This window comes from Ranitomeya variabilis, chromosome 2 (assembly GCF_051348905.1).
Source record: "Ranitomeya variabilis isolate aRanVar5 chromosome 2, aRanVar5.hap1, whole genome shotgun sequence".
Classification (NCBI taxonomy): domain Eukaryota; kingdom Metazoa; phylum Chordata; class Amphibia; order Anura; family Dendrobatidae; genus Ranitomeya; species Ranitomeya variabilis.
The window spans coordinates 810,176,912-810,196,383 of record NC_135233.1 but is presented as its reverse complement, the minus strand read 5'-3'; the positions used below and the strand labels follow the sequence as shown (position 1 = coordinate 810,196,383).

The 19,472-nt window shown below is 39.3% G+C and overlaps 1 protein-coding gene across 7 annotated transcripts in view; it reads left to right on the top strand.

Moving 5' to 3' along the window:
* ADGRB3 (adhesion G protein-coupled receptor B3) overlaps positions 1-19,472 on the top strand; it is a 1,417,427-nt gene that overhangs the window by 987,115 nt on the left and 410,840 nt on the right. For 5 of the 7 annotated variants that reach the window (XM_077289968.1, XM_077289965.1, XM_077289971.1 and 2 more), the window contains one exon: positions 11,769-11,877. In XM_077289968.1, the coding sequence (XP_077146083.1) occupies positions 11,769-11,877 (109 nt within the window). The remainder of the gene's footprint in view (positions 1-11,768; positions 11,878-19,472) is intronic. The other 2 variants (XM_077289969.1, XM_077289967.1) reach the window with 1 other exon arrangement.

Here is a 19,472-nt window from a genome sequence, read left to right as displayed (position 1 = left end):
GCCAGAGTCGGGGCACATCTCGCCCCCATAGCCACCCCGGATACCTGTAGATAGTAGACTGTATCGAATAGAAAAAAGTTATGCCTAAGAATAAAGTCCAAAAGGTCCACCACTAGGGAGTCATGCATTCCATCTGAATGGCCCAATTGATCAAGGAAGTATAAGACTGCCGTGATCCCATCTTGATGACTGATGTTTGAATATAGTGACTCTACATCACAGGTCACTAGGAGGGCCCCCGGAGGTAATGAGAGACCCCGGCAGATCTTAATAAAATGAGCTGAATCCTTAACAAATGAGGGCAAGGTTTTAACAAAGGGCTGTAGAAAGAGTCACATGCCTTCTCGCAAAGGCTACCTATACTGGCCACAATGGGCCTACCCGGGGGCTTGAGGAGGCATTTGTGCACTTTGGGTAACATATAAAAGGTGGCCGTAACAGGGCAATCAACCCACAAAAACTTAAATTCGTGATGATCAATAATGCCCAAATCTCTAGCCTTCTCCAGGAGTTGTCTATACCTAGCCGCAAATACCTGAGTGGGATCAGAGGGCAACCTTTTATAGAACCTGGCATCACCCAATTGGTGTAATGCTTCCTCCAAATAGAGGGTATGCGGCCACAGGACCACATTGCCCCCCCCTTATCCACCTCTTTAATAAGAAACGTCTTATTTTGACACAGCCCAAAAAGGGCCCGTTTCTCCTCTTTACTTAGATTATTGGGGACCAAGGCACGTGGTGATAACGTCAAGATATCCTTTTTGACAAGCTCAAAGAACACCCGGACAGCTGGTACCAAGGAAAAAGGAGGTGTCACACTGGACCGGTTCCTGTGAGGGAAGCGGTTCCTACCTGTGTCGGGTTCATTCTCCTGGAGCAACTGGATTAGATCTTGTAGTATCTGTTGGTCGGTTTGGTCAGAATTTCCCAATAGATGAGGCCGATTATGTAGCACCCGGAGAACAAGATTTCTACAAAACAGGTATAAATCTTTAATTAGAGTGAACTTATCAGCAGTCTGAGCCGGCGAGAAAGTAAGACCCCTCTGTAAAACAGAGAGCTCAGTCGCCGAAAGCTCATGATCAGTAAGATTAATAACCTGCAGAGTGTTACCTGATACCATAGTTTCTCCAGGGCCTGCTTCAGAAGCTGTGGGTGCTAATACTTGCGGTGGTTCCTGTATTGTTTCTGTGCCGGTGGCCGACGTCCTCCGAACCTGGTGGTTCGCATGGATACCAGAGCGGCGCCTGCGCCCCCTTCGGGTACGGCATCTGACTCGCTCTCTGCTGAGGATAAAAAATCACTTCCAGAGGTATAGCCCATGCCCCTGGGGATCTCTTGTGTCGTATCCCTCATTTTTTGAACCAGCAGGACTTGCCTCTGATTGTCCTGATGCTTCCATTTGAAGGCCCTAGAGGACTCAAAGTCAGTTCGATCTCTAAAGAATTTGGACTTTTTTTTTCATAATGTCCCGATAGTATTTATCCAAGTTCTCCTTCAGTTTATTTTTGAAGGGCTGCACCTCCTTGACCTCATCAAATTTTGACAGTTTAGTATCCAAATCCCTGATGTTAGCCCTAGTAGCGGCTAGCAATTCCCTATCATGCTCCAACAGCATGTTGATAATAATGTTGGAGCATTTGAGCAGCCCCTGTTCCCAGGTGGTGCAAAAAGTTGAAGAGGGCTCCCATGCAGGGTAAATGGAGACCCTTAGACCCCGGGGTACAATATTAGCTTTGACGTATTCTTCTAGGCTACGGATATTCCACCATAGCCTTATACCAGTCCTGTGAGCTCTGTAGAGAGTTTTGTAAAATTCGAGTCCGCAGACATATCCACCCTAGTGGAGAAGATATCAGCAGATTGGGCCTGCCAAGCCACCTCACAGGCCTCCCAATCCATATTTCGTGCCAAAACACTCCTTGATCAGTACACTGAGAGGGAGAAAGAAAAAAAAAAAAGGAAAAGGAAAAAATAGTAAATATTTCGAAAACAGAACCTGTAGAATAAATTATAAGTATGGGCGCATGACCCTACATGCCAAAAACACCTGCCCACCACTCTATACCATCCACCAGGGAATGGGCCCTGTGTCAGGTAACTATACAAAGCCGATGCGAACTACAATGAAGTCACACCATAAAGTAAACCCTCAATAGGGCGTGTGCTGCTAAGTAGGAAAACCTTATAAAAATAAGGTAATAACCAAAGCGAGCAACCAAAAAACACCAAGCGCACAACTGATATATTGTATATAATAGGTATAAGCCGGGGTGCAAAAAGTGGCCAATATACAACCATAATGGTGCTTATCATACATGTTTTGGGCACTGCCTGGCTGCTTATTCTTGTTGGGGGGTTTTTCCCCACGTGTTTTCAGGAGTGATCGTCTACAGGTCACTGTTATCTTGCAGCTAGGCATTGTGTCTGCTCCTTACATGTGCATCTCCAATAGTTTGGGGGCACAGGATGGTTCGCTTCTATGTCTAGGGTATGACATGTTTTCATCCTAGTCTCATGAGCCAGGGGATAGGTTTTCCTTTACATTTCATGCAGGCATATGATTATGTATTGAGATATTATATGTTTATACCAACACATGGACCAAGTTGTTCATATGTATTGTTTTTAAATATGTTTTAATTCTTGTGTGGTTTATCAATAACATTCTTGTTGCTTTACATGAGTTATTGTTGCTTCATATGTCCGTGGTGTGCATGCATATAGTGGCTTCCTTTTCTTCTTTTCTTTTGAAAACTTAATCTCCGAGCACTAAAAAATGCTCGGAGGTCACCCGAGCGCGCTCGGGAAAATCTGAGCAACGAGTATATTCGCTCATCATCACTAGTGGCTGACTGAATACTTTTTTTCCCCACTGTATGTTGAGAGAAGATAGGAAAAGCCACATCTTAGAAATAGAAAGTGCTCATTGCTCTATGATACAGAATGTAGGGACTGTGTGTGTCATTGTACAAGCCTCATGAAAACTTTTTGCTGTGGGCATAAGACCTGAAATAGCAAATTAAGCGTTCAATCTTAAACTTCATTGTAATCTTGTTTTAATGCTAAACTGGAACACGCTGACTATTAAACTTTTTATGTAGGCTTCACTCCTTCTTATGTAAAGTCATCAGAGATTAGTTCAGCCTTCCTTAACAAGATTATATTATTAAATACATTGAAAAGAACATTTGAATATGAAATGGCATGGATATAAAATATAGACATGAGAACATATAGTCCTGTTGACTGCACCATTATAACTATCTTATAAAATGTGTTAAATTCTTTCTTATGCATTGCTTCAGCCTTTGTATCTCCACCTCATTGCACAGAATTTAGCTGTCAACCATGGAAAAATGTACTGACAGAATGGGTTATTTAGTAACGTTACACAGCTGCATATAAACCTTAGTAAAACTGAAGCAACCAATAAAACAACCCTATTACTTCACATGAATGGGGGAAAAATTACTGGCTCTTAGATTCTTTATAATTATGCAAATTTACATTGTCCACCAATGTTACCAGAAGTAATTAAAGGTCAGTTTTATTCCCTACAGAGATTACAGCAAGCATTATGTTGTCTTCCTTGTAAAGCTGCACACGACATGTATGACAGTAGTCAACTTATGAATTATGTAGGTCGTGGTCTTTATGACTGCACAATAAGGATGTATACCTTACTGCATGAAAGGAAAATTACATTGGAGTCAGATATGGGTGTCATGAGTAGAACCTGGCATAGATAAAAGGTGTAAGATATTCCCATAGCAACTGTAAAATTAATATCAATTATGTAATGTATAAATTGTCAGGTTAAAGGGAATTTGTCACCAGAGTTTAGCTACCTCATCTGAGAACAACATAATGTAGGAAAAGAGAGCTTGATTGCAACGATGTATCACTTAGTTTACTGGGAGCAACAGTTGTGACAGATTCGGGATTTTAGATGTAATGCAAAGCAGAGCTCAGAAAGCTAATCCCGCCCACACCAGGCTCTCTATATAAATAGTCTATAGACAATGAGCTGTGTATCACAGGAGGGGCCGTGGTCAGGCTATCATATATGTGAGCTGTAGAGATAATATCCTGGTGATAAAACCTTCATTATAAGTATACAGCACACTGCCTGATAAGTGACACATCGCTGAATTCAGTGTTTTAAACCCTATATCAGGCTGTCCTCTGGTTACATAGTGAAAACCTGTTGATAGATTCCCTTTAATAGTGTTGCTTTGTGTACATTTAACAGCTCTTACTTAAGAGACAAGGTTTGTCAAGGTTTCCTAAAACAGTCCTAATAACTCGCCACAATGATCTTTTTTCACCGTATAACATCATATTATTTTTAGGCCAAAATTCTGTAATTAATTTCTTAATACAGTTAGTCTTTAGAGAGGTCATTTCTATATTTTGGTGCAGGTGCTACAATCTCCTGCAAAGATAGTAAATTGTTCTCCTGTAATTACCAGCAGAAGGATTATGGAAACATTGTTATACAACACGGGTTTTTTTATGTTATTTATTTTATATAGTGCCACTAATTCCATAGCGTTTTACATATGTCATTATCATTGTCCCCAGTGGAGCTCAAAATCTAAATTCCCTATCAGTATGTCTATGGAGTGTGGTTGGAAACCTACGCAAACATGGGGAGAACCATTATCTCATGCTTACCCTCTCAGGGTGGCTACAGTGTTCATATTTAGGGAATTTTGAACTTTTTATAGAAGTGACATTTGTCACAATTAACAGCCAACTCAAAGAGCTTCATTTGTCAAATATGTCCTACAGTAAGAGGAAGAGAGTACGTGTAAGAGGGGTAAATGTGCTAGGAATGTTTTACTGCTGTCTGACACGTGGTCAAAATTGTTGGTACCCCTTGTTTAATGACAGAAAACCCCTCAATGGTCACAGAAATAACTTGAATCAGACAAAAGTAATAATGAATAAAAGATCTATGAAAATGAACAAATGAAAGTCAGACATTGCTTTCCAACCATGCTTCCACAGAATTTAAAAAATAAACTCATGAAATAGGCCTGGACAGAAATGATGGTACCCCTGAACATAATGTGACAAAAGGGACATGTTAAATCAAGGAGTGTCCACTAATTAGCATCACAGGTGTCTACAATCTTGGAATCAGTGGGTGGCCTGTATATAGGGCTACAGATACTCACTGTGCTGTTTGGTGACATGGTGTGTATCACACTCAACATGGACCAGAGGAAGCAAAGGAAAGAGTTGTCTCAGGAGATTAGAAAGAAAATTATAGACAAACATGTTACAGGTAAAATGTTATGACCCCAATGGCAGAGGGTCTCAGGAATAAATACCAAGTCTGCAAACACAAAAAACCAGCTCATAGGGCAGTGGTAACTGGGCTGACCATATATCTAATCCTAGCACCACAAATAGCAGTAGCCGGGGAACGTGCCTACGTTGGTTCTAGACGTCTCGCGCCAGCCGGAGAACTAACTAACCCTAGAAGGGAAAAGAAAGACCTTTCTTGCCTCCAGAGAAAAGACCCCAAAAGTTGGATACAAGCCCCCAACAAATAATAACGGTGAGGTAAGAGGAAAAGACAAACATAAGAATGAGCTAGGTATTTAGCAAAGAGAGGCCCACTAGCTAATAGCAGAATATAGTAAGATGACTTATATAGTCAGCAAAAACCCTATTAAAATATCCACGCTGGATATTCAAGAACCCCCGAACCGACTAACGGCCGGGGGGAGAACACCAGCCCCCTAGAGCTTCCAGCAAGGTCAGAACTCACATTTAGTACAAGCTGGACAAAAATAGAAGCAAAGCAAATAACCCAAAAAACAAAGAAGCAAGACTTAGCTTAATTTTGCAGGAACCAGGACCAGCAGACAGGAGCAACAGAAGGATCTGATTACAACGATGCCAGGCACTGGACTAAGGATCCAGGAAGTTTATATAGCGACACCCCTGGACTAACGACCCAGGTGAGTGCCAAACTGAAGAAAGACAATCCCAGAGTCATATCACTAGTGACCACAAGAGGGAGCCAAAAAGTCTAATTCACAATAGTAAAAGTTATAAGACATCTCCAAGCAGCTGGATGTTCCTGTAACTACAGTTGCACATACTATTCAGAAATGTAAGATCCATGGGACTGTAGCCAACCTCTCTAGACTTGGCTACAGGAGGAAAATTGATGACAAATCAAAGAGACGGATAATATGAATGGTAACAAAAGAGCCCAGAGATGCTTCTAAACAGATTATAGGTGAACTTCAAGCTGAAGGAACATCAGTGTCAGATCGCACCATATGTCGTTGTCTGAGCCAAAGTGGACTTCATGGGAGATGACCAAGGAGGACACCATTGTTGAAAAAGAGTCATAAAAAAGCCAGACTGGAATTTTTTACATGTTGACAAGCCACAAAGCTTCTGGGAGAAAGTCCTACGGACAGATGAGGCAAAAATGGAACGTTTTGGCAAGACACATCAGATCTATGTTCACAGATGGAAAAATTAAGCATATTATGAAAAGAACACTATCCCTACTGTGAAACATGCAGGAGGCTCTGTTATGTTCTGGGGCTACTTTGCTGCATCTGGCACAGGGTGTCTGGAATCTGTGCAGGGTACAATGAAATCTCAAGACTATCAAGGGATTCTAGAGAGAAATGTGCTAACCAGTAACAGAAAGTTTGGTCTCAGTCGGAGGTCATGGGTCTTGCAACAGGATAATGACCCAAAACACACTGCTAAAAACACCCAAGAATGGCTAAGAGGAAAACATTGGACTATTCTGAAGTGGCCTTCTATGAGTCCTGACCTAAATCCTATTGAGCATCTTTGGAAAGAGCTGAAACCTGCCTTCTGTAAAAGGTATCTTTCAAACACGAGACAACTGGAGCAGTTTGCTCTTGAGGAGTGGGCCAAAGTACCTGTCAAGAGGTGCAGAAGTCTCATTGACAGTTGATTGCAGTGATTTCTTCAAAAGGTTAATTTTTAAATTTTGTGGAAGCATGGCTGAAAAGCAATGTCTGACTTTCATTTGTTCATTTTTATAGATTTTTTATTTATTACTTTTGTCAGATTCGAGTTATTTATGTTACCATTGTGAGTTTTTCTATCATTAAACGAGGGGTATCAACAATTTTGACCATGTTTGTATATGTAAAACTTGTATTCTGCTGTACTACAGTACATATGACATTGGTTTATGGCTACTGTTTCTGGTTCTATATATCTGGAATGAATGTGTTGCAGTATGGTGCATGTAACAGATTGTACTGAGCATGCTCAGCTAGGACAGGACTCTGAAGAAAGATCTGGAGCACATGGGAAAGAGCTACTGTGTGGACAATTGGGAAAGAGAGAAACTCCTCTGATACATGACAGTAAAGAAGGGTTAAACTACAACATGACCCCTAAAAGGATAAAGAGGCCCCCGGAGAGGAAAGCCACCATAGAGAGAAGCATTTACAATGATAGTCCAATAACTGTTCCGACTGTTCTCATTGATATGGCTGGTGGGAGCTGGGAAAAATCTTTGACTGTGATATATGGATGTCTGCAAAGTTTGCCTTCTCGTTGGATAATCCACATCTCCTTTCTGAAGATATGTTATATCTGCCACCCTTCTGATTTCTGTGCTTATACAGTAAATAAATTGTATCACCATTTAAACTGGCCCATCTGTTTGTAGGAACTCAGCTAGACTTTTTTCATGTGTATGTTAACAAGCATACAAGTAATGCATTTTTAATACAATATGTGAAGCTCAAATTTTCATTGAGATTGTACAGTATATAGAAACTTATTGGACAATCATGTTTTTTTTAAAGGGAACCTGTCACCTGAATTTGGCGGGACTGGTTTTGGGTCATATGGGTGGGGTTTTCGGGTGTTTGATTCACCCTTTCCTTACCCGCTGGCTGCATGCTGGCCGCTATATTGGATTGAAGTTCATTCTCTGTCCTCCGGAGTACACGCCTGCGCAAGGCAATATTGCAGCCAGCGGGTAAGGAAAGGGTGAATCAAATTCAGGTGACAGGTTCCCTTTAAGGGAAGTTTAGGAAGGGTACATTCATTTTTTTTAAACAGTTTTGTAGTGGCTTTTAATATATAGCCTGTAAACTTTTAAAATTGCAAACTGGAATTTGGCTGATGCAATAATCAGATCCACGGTCAATTTTAAAACAGTTTTATACTGTCAAGTATTTAGGCCAAGTATATTTTGTATGTGTGGACTTTGTTGCTACTTAGCAGAACAATTGTCTAAACAACATAAAGCGACTGATTCATCAAGATCTTTTTTGAAAAAAGTCAAAGATATCTGTGCAATGCATAATGGCACAATAATGTCATAGTTTTGTAGTTCTAAAGTTGGAAAAAAACACAAGTCCATGATTTGTAACCTATAATCTAACATTTTTGATCCAGAGAAATGCAAAAACCCCATGGGGCAGATGAATATAAGGGGAAAAACGGCACATACCGCTATCAGACTGCTTCCCGGGAGCAATGTCCCATCACAAAATCTGGTATCCATAACCTGTAATATTATATTTTTCAAGAAAGTCATCCAGGCCATCATGTTCGTTTGTAGTGAATTGACCATAACAATATCATGGGGTAGAGAGTTCCATAATCTCACTGCTTACACAGTAAAGAATCGAAGTCTGTGATGATGTATAAACCTTGTTTCCTCTAGATGTAGTGGATGCCTGTACACAGGCCTAAGTGTAAAAAGCTCACTAGAGAAGTATCTGTATTGTCCCTTCATATATTTGTACATTGTAACAAGATCGCCTCTAAGGCTTCATGTTTCCAAACTAAATAACCCCATGTTTGACCTGTATTGGCATTGCAATTCACTCATTTTCTTTATAACCTTTTTACTCCTCTCTGCACCCGCTCTAGTTCAACTAATTCCTCCTTATATACCGGTGACCAAAATTGTACACAGTATTCTAAATGTGGCCACATTAGTGACTTGTGTAGAGGCAAAGTTATGTTCTTGTCATGAGCATCTATGCCTCTTTTAACGTATCCCATTATTTTACTTGACATGCAAGCAGCTGCCTGACACTGGCCACTAAAGTTGAGTTTGTCATCCACTAAGTCATTTTTAATTACAGTTTTATTCAATGTTTTATCATTTAGTACATAATTGTAAATGTTATTTCCACTACCCAAGTGCATAACCTTGCATTTATATACATTGAACTTCAATTGCCATTTCTCAACCCAAGTCTATAGCTTACATAAATCACTGTGTAACATTAAATAATCCTTCTCTGTGTTTATAAGCTTGCAGATTTTAATTTAATCTGCAAATATTCAATTACACATATTTTCCTCTTGTCCCATTAATATCATTTTATGCAGCAACCCATTATGTGACACCATACGCAACGCCTCTGAAAAGTCCAAAAAGTCAACATCTATGGCCCTATCATTGTCAAGTCTAGAACTTACCTCCTCGTAGATGTTTATCACATAATAAAACTTTGGAGGTTTTACTTCAGCTTTGCTAACATTTTGAAAATTAACCCCTTCACGACCTTGCCCTTTTCTGTTTTTGCGTTCTTGTTTTTCACTCCCCTCCTTCCCAAAGCCATAACTTTTTTAGTTTACCGTCAATATGGCCATGTGAGGGCTTGTTTTTTGCGGGACAAGTTGCACTTTCAACGACATCATTGGTTTTAGCATGTCCTATACTAGAAAACGGGAAAAAATTCCAAGTGCGGTGAAATTGCAAATAAAGTGCAATCCCACACTTGATTTTTGTTTGGGTTTTTTGCTAGGTTCACTAAATGCTAAAACTAACCTGCCATTTTGATTCTCCAGGTCATTACCAGTTCATAGACACAAAACATGTCTAGGTTACGCTTTATATAAGTGGTAAAAAGAATTCCAAACCTTGCTAAAAAAAAATAAAAAATTGCGCAATTTTCCGCTACCCATAGCGTCTCCATTTTTTGTGATCTGGGGTCAGGTGAGGGCTTATTTTTTGCAAGCCGAGCTGGCATTTTTAATGATACCATTGTGGTGCAGATATGTTCTTTTGATCGCCCGTTATTACATTTTAATTCAATGTCGCGGTGACCAAAAAACCCTAATTCTGGCGTTTCGAATTTTTTTCTCACTATTCTGTACGCGGCGATACCAAATATGTGTAGGTTAAATTTTTTTATTGTTTTATTTTGAATGGGGCAAAAGGGGGGTGATTTAAACTTTTATATTTTTTTTTCATATTTTTTAAAACATTTTTTTTCTTACTTTTGCCATGCTTCAGTAGCCTCCATGGGAGGCTAGAAGCTGGCATAACTCGATTGGCTCTGCTGCATAACAGCGATCATCAGATCGCTGCTATGTAGCTGAATTGCAGGCTTGCTATGAGCGTCGACCACAGGGTGGCGCTCACAGAAGGCTGGCATCAGTAATCATAGAGGTCTCAAGGACCTCTATGGTTACCATCCTGATGCATCGCCGACCCCCGATCATGTGATGGGGGTCGGCGATGCGATAACTTCCGGCCGCGCGGCCGGAAGCGCTGGTTAAATGCCGCTGCCAGCGTTTGACAGCGGCATTTAACTGGTTAATAGCAACGGGTGAATCGCGATTTCACCCACCGCTATTGCGGGCACATGTCAGCTGTTCAAAACAGCTGACATGTCCCGGCTTTGAGGTGGGCTCAGCGCCGGAGGTCGGGAAGGGGTTAAACAAAGCCTAGTACTAACCAGCAGCTTCACTTTAATTGAATTTATTAGCGTACATTTTCTTCTCTGGTACATGGGCCAATGACAGATGTGCCAAATTCTTTAGGAGTCATGCACCTCTGAAAGAATTTAGCTAATTTTGCTTCAACTAATCCTGCATGAAGACTAGATAAAGTGCCATTCTTAATAAATTCCCTCCCAAATATTGCTTATCTGCACAATATTTGTTATGTAATGTTACTATTTGTCTTCTATTTTTGTGTTAAGAAACTATTGCCTGAAAAAAAAACAATAGTGAAAAATATTACCTGATACAGTATATATAAAGCACATTGTGTTCTGTTGAGGACGGAAATGATTTATATCGGTCTACGTTGCAATGTGTATAGAATCCTTTTTCCCTGAGACATTCTCATACTGACATCATAAAAAGGTGATGGATTTATCATGTGGTTTTCCAGTGTGAGATAAAAGTGGACTGCACATCGAAAGCCAACAAAGGCAGAGCTAGAGCATCAAACATGCATGCAGAAGTTACATCATCTAGATATGAGAGCCTCATATTCTTGCAACTATTGTCTAACAAATTCCTTATAAAAAAAGAAATTCAGGAATAATCATAAATTTAGGCAACTGGCATTAGTAATGGAAAGTTGTTCATCACTGTTAATATTCCAAGGATTTCCAGCTCCCATATTACTGTACCAGAATGGATCATCATAATAATGTTTTACTTTCCTTTATTTGTTTCTGAAAAACGATCTGTATCACAAAACAAAGGGATGCATGCAATTCCGTAGTCTTTGCACTGCTTGATACTCTGAGGCGGTTTTCACAACATAACATCTTATTTTAATGCAAATGTAACTGGATTTAACAAAGGTTATCAAAGACATTTTGTCAACCTAAATATTTGAAATTCATTCCTTTATGGAATAAACATGAAGAATAGACTTAATTCTGATTGGCATCGTGGCAGTAAATGGAGTATGTGTATGTCCTACTATTCGCTTGTTGTCATAGTGTGATCATTTTGTCCATTTTCTATTTCCAGGAATTTTACAGTGGTGAATTCTAAGATCATAGTAGTTACAATCCATCCAGAGCCAAAATATACAGATTCCTTGGTAGAGATTGAACTCGCTCATCTCAACAACGTAAGTGTACGTATCTTTACCATCTCTTTAACAACATTTGCTGGAAGATAATAATGGCTTTCATGATGTTCTTGCTCACCTAAACAGACTTATTTAAAGGTATGCTATGTTCTTAAATACTTGAAGAACAAATTATAATACATTTACATAAGGGTCAATATTACTGTACTCACCTTAAGCTCACAGAGACAGGAATGAGATTTCTTTTGTATGGAACATAACAGTTCATGAATTAGACGAGTTGTGGAGTCACGCCCCTGTCCTGCCCCATTTTGACGGAGGTAGGATAAACTGACATGAAATTTCCAAAAGTCATGTTGCAGCTAAATTTTCTGACTTTTCATAAGTTTTACACCCGAATTCTGTTTGAAAGCTTTGATGAATGAAGCCCAAGGACTTCTTATAGATTTTGCGACATACAGAATCAGATACAGCTTGTCTTTAACCCACACAAGAAAGATATCGCAATGCAGAAACTGAACTCTTAGCATGTGTCAATTCACACTTATCTGCAGTGGGACACATTTTTACATCATGATATATTTGTTATTTTATGAATATGTACGACAACTTAGAAATTTAGAAAAGCAGAGATATTTTTAATATTTCATATTCAAATCTCAATATCTAGGAGCAAATAATATTTTTTTTCTTCCTGAATTCATGTGGGGTAACTAGGTAACTGTCAATGACTTTAAATGACTTTGATGTGTATATATATATACAGTATACAGAATACTGTCTATGTTCTATCCTGATGTTCTGCCACAGTACATACAATGGATCTAGTAAATATAACAAATGATAAGGTCCCAGTGGAGAAATTGTGACATCTTGTATCCTATGATCTTGTACTATATTTATAAGGTCATGAGAAAAGACTTTTTAAAAACAAGTGTCAAGTGGTAATTTGACAAGCAATTGGAAAACCATGAGCATCTCAACTCTTGCTCCCTGTAGATCCTCCCGTAAACTAGAGTAGTTGGCTGATTTAAGACACTTAAGGTTCATCTGAGTGTATTAATGTGTCGAGTGATGTTGCATTTTATGTCACAAGCAGTGAAAATGTATCGTTTTAAGGCTGTAAAGTGTTTACAGTGTTATTTTTTTAATGACAGAAGGAGGTATTTGTTATTCTGCGCCGATCTCGAGCTGCTGCATCTGCACTCAGTATATTTAGTAGTTGTAATGTACGTTTGGAGAGATGTGTAATGTCACTAAAATGATATTGGCGAGCAAGTTTATAAATAGGTCTGCTTATACAGTGTTTGTAAAATGGCTGATTAAAGTGATGGTCTGGAAGTCTTGTTCATTTTTCTTAGACTGTGTAGCACTTTAGCTCTTTACATCAATTAGTATAGAGTCTCCTCAATTTATCTTTTAATGCAGGTCAATTGTTTTTAGTATCAGATAGCTAAATGCCTGTACCGCGCTGTTGAACTCCAAGTTCTCCATTTGTAATTGATGATTTCCTACCTATTTAGCCGAAGAAGTCATTAGATTATCATGTATATACATGCACATGCTATCAAATGTAGCGAATATTCATTGCAATGTGTCCAATGCATTCCCCGAGTTTATCTACAGAATGTACTGTCTGATTTTTTTCATAATTTGAAACAATTTATGCTTGTTTGTTACACTTTAACCTGGATCCTTGTTATTTAGTGTATAAGGTTATGTTTTATTAGTTCTATCCCCTTTTTCTTACATCACATTGGAGGAGGGGGGGCCGTATACTCTGTTCATAGAACATCACATATGGTCATTGGTATTTACAAGCCACCTGGCCTTTTTATTTCTACTATTTTGCTTATAGATAGGAGGCTAGGGAGAGCCATCGCACGAGCCGGGGCGCCATATTCGTATTTTTCTCAGGGTGCCAACCTCCGCATCTAGGTAGGCATCATCTTCAGGTTTTGCAGCTTTTAGGGATACCTCGCGTACATCTGCACATCTTGTATATGTAGGTTAGAACAGCACGAGTGTATCACTTCCATTATTGTATATGTGTAGTGGGATACATACAAATACTTGTCTGTTTAATTGAGGAGTTCCCCTTTGTTGTCCAGACACTGGGTGCTTCTGGGGGCCCATGTCCCTGAGGAGTGCTTGACCAGGTCTATTTATATTTTTTTTGGCTATTATTCTGGGTATTATACATATTTTATATTTTTCTAGTTATTTAATAAAGTTTACCATTTTATGGGGGGGGGTTTCGGTTTGTAAGATTTATATTTTCCCTTGCTGTACATTTACGTTGTGTGAGCTTTGTTTGTTACACCTATAAAAAGCCAAACTTATCCATTTATCATTTTAATTAGTTTTAAGTCTCTGCATTTTATTTGATAATTTCTAAGAATATTTTTCAAAATGTTTTACTTTTACATGGCTGAAAATCTATTTATTTCACATTTTATCAAGTTTGTGATTTAATTTGTGATCGTGATCCTGGAACTCCCACTTTCTCGCAATTCTCACTTCCAGCTGCAAGAAGGGAAACAGGAATGCTGAGTGAGCACTGTGGCCAGGCGTTGTGGCTTAATTAACTTCTTGCATGCAGCGATCAATAGTAACCTCAGCATATTAGGAGTTTTGACAAAGGGAAGTAGCTCCTTCTTTTCCTCAATTGGCCACCCCGCAAGGAAATGTGGAGTGTGGATGTTTTGATATGACAAGCAGAGACCTAAAAATCTTCTTAGGGTCTGCCCACTACAGAAGCTTACTAAAGAGTGCCAGAGTCAGGACCTAACAGGCTGTCCCACTTGCAACTGCAATGCGAGAAATTCGCGCAAGTCTCTCTCCTCAATATACGGCACAGCCGCCGGCAGTTTGGACCAGTGCGTTCAGCTGCATAGAAATACATGTAGCCGCGCACTCCGTTCCCGAGTGCTAGCGGCAGTGCCAGTTATTGAGGTGAGAGATTCGGGCGAGTTTCTCGCATTGCAGTTGCAAGTGGGACACCGGCCTATCAGTAGTATTCAGGCATACAGATGTAGTGAAGTTAATTATAGTAGTTCAGAGTATTATATAACTGATGAAAAGGTGTGTTCAAGCTCCCATGTGGGACTAATAAATGCTATAAAGAAAAGTATAGCAAATGAAGAGAAATAAACAAAAAAAAAACACAAGAATAACTGTTATTGTAAAAAAAAAAACTTAATATAATTGATGTTGCTTCATCCAACTTGAACTACACATTTGTAATTTTCATGTGTTTCACCTAAAAAAATAAATAATCAATATGGCTTTCAGAAGAAGCAAACATAAAAAAAATGATTTTTTTAAGTAAAAAGTTATGTTCTTTTGTAAATGAAACATTAAAAAACTCTAATTTGGATATCACTGTAATTGTACTGACCCACGGAATACAATTAACATGTCAGTTGTTCTGTATAGCGAACACTGCTAAAAAATGTATTGGTATTTTTATTGTTGTCCCTCACCCAAAAAATATAATCAAGAAGTCATATGTACTTTCATGATATTATTGAAACCGTCAGGTTATCCAGCAGGAAAAAAAATTATAAAGCAACTATACATGCAGCATACACCTCTGCCAACTAAAAAATAATTAAAAAAAGCTATAGATCTTAAAGGGTCTCTTGTCAGCACAGAATGAATGCTCAAACTAAGCTCCCCCACTTGGTGCTTCATGGTGGGGCCAATAATTTACTCCTTCCCACCTGCTTGTTTTCCCTCAATCTCCACATCCCCCTCTTCTTTGACTGACAGCTCTGGCTTCAAGAAGCAATAGAAGGGTGAAGACTAGAAGAGTAAAGATTAGGAATGAGAGGACCTGTGGAAGTTCAAGTTCTGGTACCCAACTGAACCTAAATCTAAAGGTACCCAAAGTTCAACCTGAATCCGAACCACATTGAAATCACTCTCTCCTCTCCATGCTCCTGAATTATGAAATGGACTTCCAGGAGAAGTCTGTGTTCAGCGTTAAACAGCGGACAATAGGTGTCTGGTACGAACTCCAAGCATTGCAGTTCAGGTTTGCTCATCTGTAGTGATGATAGATGAAAAATAAGCAGGTGGGAAGGTGTATATAAATGATTGGCTCCACCTTGAAGCACCAAGTGCCTGTACTTGGTTTCTACAGTCATTCTGTGCTGGCAGAGTGCCTTTAATGGGGATCTGTCAGAAGGTTTGTGCTACCTCATCTTAGAGCAGCATGATGTAGGAAAATAGACTCTGAATCCAATCATGTTTCACTTTTTCACTGGGTGCAGACTCTCTGATACAATCAGAGCTTTTAGATGTAGAATGAGGCAGAGCTCAGAAAGCTAACCCCGCCCACTCCAGGCTCCTTATATACAATGGCTATTAAAATTGAGCTGGTTATCACAGGGGACAGGGCATGGGTGGACTGATGAAGTCTAGCAATTCTAATCACTTTATTAATAGTGCATTATTTATACTGTATTATCTATACTGCTATCTATACACATTCTCATACACTTTATGCAGTTAATAGCCCTCTGTGTCTGTATTGCTACATACTTAGGCAGTTAACTGGTTCATGCAGCTTTACATGAACACCCGAGCCTTACACTATGGCTGGTCCGAACAACGAAAGCAATTGTTACCATCCACCTCGCGTGTCTCCCCTTTTTCCTCATAGATTGAAAGCTTGCGAGCAGGGCCCTCATTCCTCTTGCTATCTGTTTTGAACTGTGATTATTGTTATGCTGTAAAGTCTATTGTCTGTACAAATCCCTTCTATAATTGTAAAGCGCTGCAAAATATGTTGGCGCTATATAAATAAAATTATTATCATTACACTGCATTGTACATACTGAAAAATGTTAAGAAAAAAACTATTTGTTTAATTTACTCCCAAAAATTGTTAATGAAATATAATAAATAGATTGTATGAATTTCAAAATGACTGCAATTGAAAACACAATTTGTCCCATAAAAAACAAGCCCTCATATACTGTAGCTACATTGGCAAAAAAAATAAAGTTTTGGCTTTAAAGAAAAAAATTACTGTATCTAAGAGCCTGCTTTTAAAGGGGTTAATATAATTTATAATGTTCCCAAAGTAGATGACAATTTAAACTTTTTTTCATTTTTGGTGTAGTTTTTTATTTTGTAATATTTCAGATGTCTTTACATGTAATTTAGATATTCCATTTAAAAAAAAATGGAAGACAACTATACAAAGAGCAAGTTGTGTATTGAGAGAAAGAAGACAACTAACTGCTAAGAAAGCTTCACAAGAAAATGCTATGTTTGCAAACTTTAAATTTTTTTGTGCTAATCTTTATAGTAATATTTGCTAGTATTTGTTTCACTAAAAAAGCAATCCAGTGAAAAATGCTAAAGAAAATGATATGGCAAACGTGCTAAATTACTACGTGTGAATCTGACTAAAAACTACACATTTGAGATAATAATGAAACAAAAAAAAACAGATTTTCACAATTTTTGACAACCAACAAATGGAAGTATGCACTGCAGCTGTCGACTGATCATTCATTGTCTGCCAAAAAGTGCAAAAAAAGTTTGAATGATGGTGGATTAGCTAAATTCTGGATGATCATAGCCTTATTTGTATAGAAAGATTAGAAGTTTCCTCCTTTATCAACTTTTTAGTAAAATCTTGCCATTGTTCATTTGATGCAATTTTATTTTTTATCTACAAAGTGTAAAGTTAAATTAGAATAAGGATTTCACTTTTTTTGTTAAGTCTGTCCCATTATTGGAGACACAAATAAATTGTAACCTTTTCTAGTCAACTGTACCCTTATTTGGTTTTCACTCCATTTTAATAAATTCATATACAGTGGAATGTAAACGTTTGGACACCCCTGGACAAAGTTACTGTTACTGTGAACAGATAAGCAAGTTGAAGAAAAAATTATCTCTAAAAAGCTTGAAGTTACAAATGGCACATTTCCTTTGTTTTTTAGATAGATAGATAGATAAATATCTATTTACATTTTAAAAATTAAAAAAAGGAAAACGGGCTAATGCAAAAGTTTGCGCACCCAGCATGGTGAAAGGATCACAGCTTGTAAACGCTTTTTGTAGCCAGACAAAAAACTTTCAATTCTTGCTTGAGGGATTTTCATCCAATCTTCCTTGGAAAATTTTTCCAGTTCTGTAAGATTCCTGGGTCATCTTGCATGCACTGCAGATTTTCAATGATGTTCAGTTGTAGGGACTGTGAGGGCCATTTTAAAACCTTCATCTGGTGCCTTTTAGATGGTCTGTTGTGGATTTGACATGTGTTTAGACATCCATGTGTTTGACATCCATTTGTAGAAGCCATCCTCTTTTCAACTTCAGCTTTTTTACAGATGGTGTTAAGGTTGTGCTGTGATGTATTATGCTGCAATGTATGTGACCATAACCTAAGTCAGAATGTAGCCTGGACCTGGAGGTCTGTGAGGAATACTGGGCTAGGCTAATATTGGCCTAACAGGCCAGTGCACTTGGTACTTTGCTAGAAGAGGGCCAATGACAGCAGTGTCATGAATCCCCAATGGCTAGGGATAGCACAGGATAAGCAAAGTATAATAAATATCGGACGAGCTCTAGGGTGATGGAACCTGGGCTGACCACTGCCCTACGCCTGACAAACGCAACTAGAGATAGCCAGGGAGCGTGCCTACGTTGGTTCTAGACGCCACGCACCAGCCTAAGAGCTAACTAGTACTGCAGAGAAAACAAAGACCTCACTTGCCTCCAGAGGAATTAACCCCAAAGGTATAGTTGCCCCCCACATGTATTGACGGTGAAATGAGAGGAAGGCACACACATAGAGATGATGTATATAGCTTTAGCAAATAGAGGCTCGCTGAAAACTAGAAAGCAGAATGACACAAAAGGGGACTGAGCGGTCAGCAAAAAACCCTAATCAAAAAAAAACCATCCTGAGATTACAAGAACCCATGTGCCAACTCATGGCACATGGGGAGAACCTCAGTCCACTAGAGCAACCAGCTAACAAAGAGACATTCTAAGCAAGCTGGACAAAAAACCAAACAACTGAAAATCAGCACTTAGCTTATCCTGAAAGATCTGGGAGCAGGTAGGCAGGAACCAAACAGAGCACATCTGAACACATTGATAGCCGGCAAGGGAAATGACAGAAAGGCCAGGTAAAATAGGAAACACCCAGCCTCTGATGGACAGATGGAAACCAAAGGCCGCAACCCACCAAAGTCACCCAGTACCAGCAGTAACCACCAGAGGGAGCCCACAAACAGAATCCACAACAGTACCCCCCCCTTGAGGAGAGGTCACCGAACCCTCACGAGAACCCCCAGGGCGATCAGGGTGAGCTCTATGGAAGGCGCGAACCAAATCAGTCGCATGAACATCGGAGGCGACCACCCAGGAATTGTCCTCCTGACCATAACCCTTCCACTTAACCAAATACTGGAGTTTGCGTCTGGAAACACGAGAATCCAAGATCTTTTCAACAACATACTCCAATTCTCCCTCCACCAGCACCGGAGCAGGAGGCTCGACCGAAGGAACAACAGGCACCTCATACCTCCGCAACAACGACCGATGGAACACATTATGAATAGCGCACGATGCTGGGAGATCCAAACGGAAAGATACAGGGTTAAGAATCT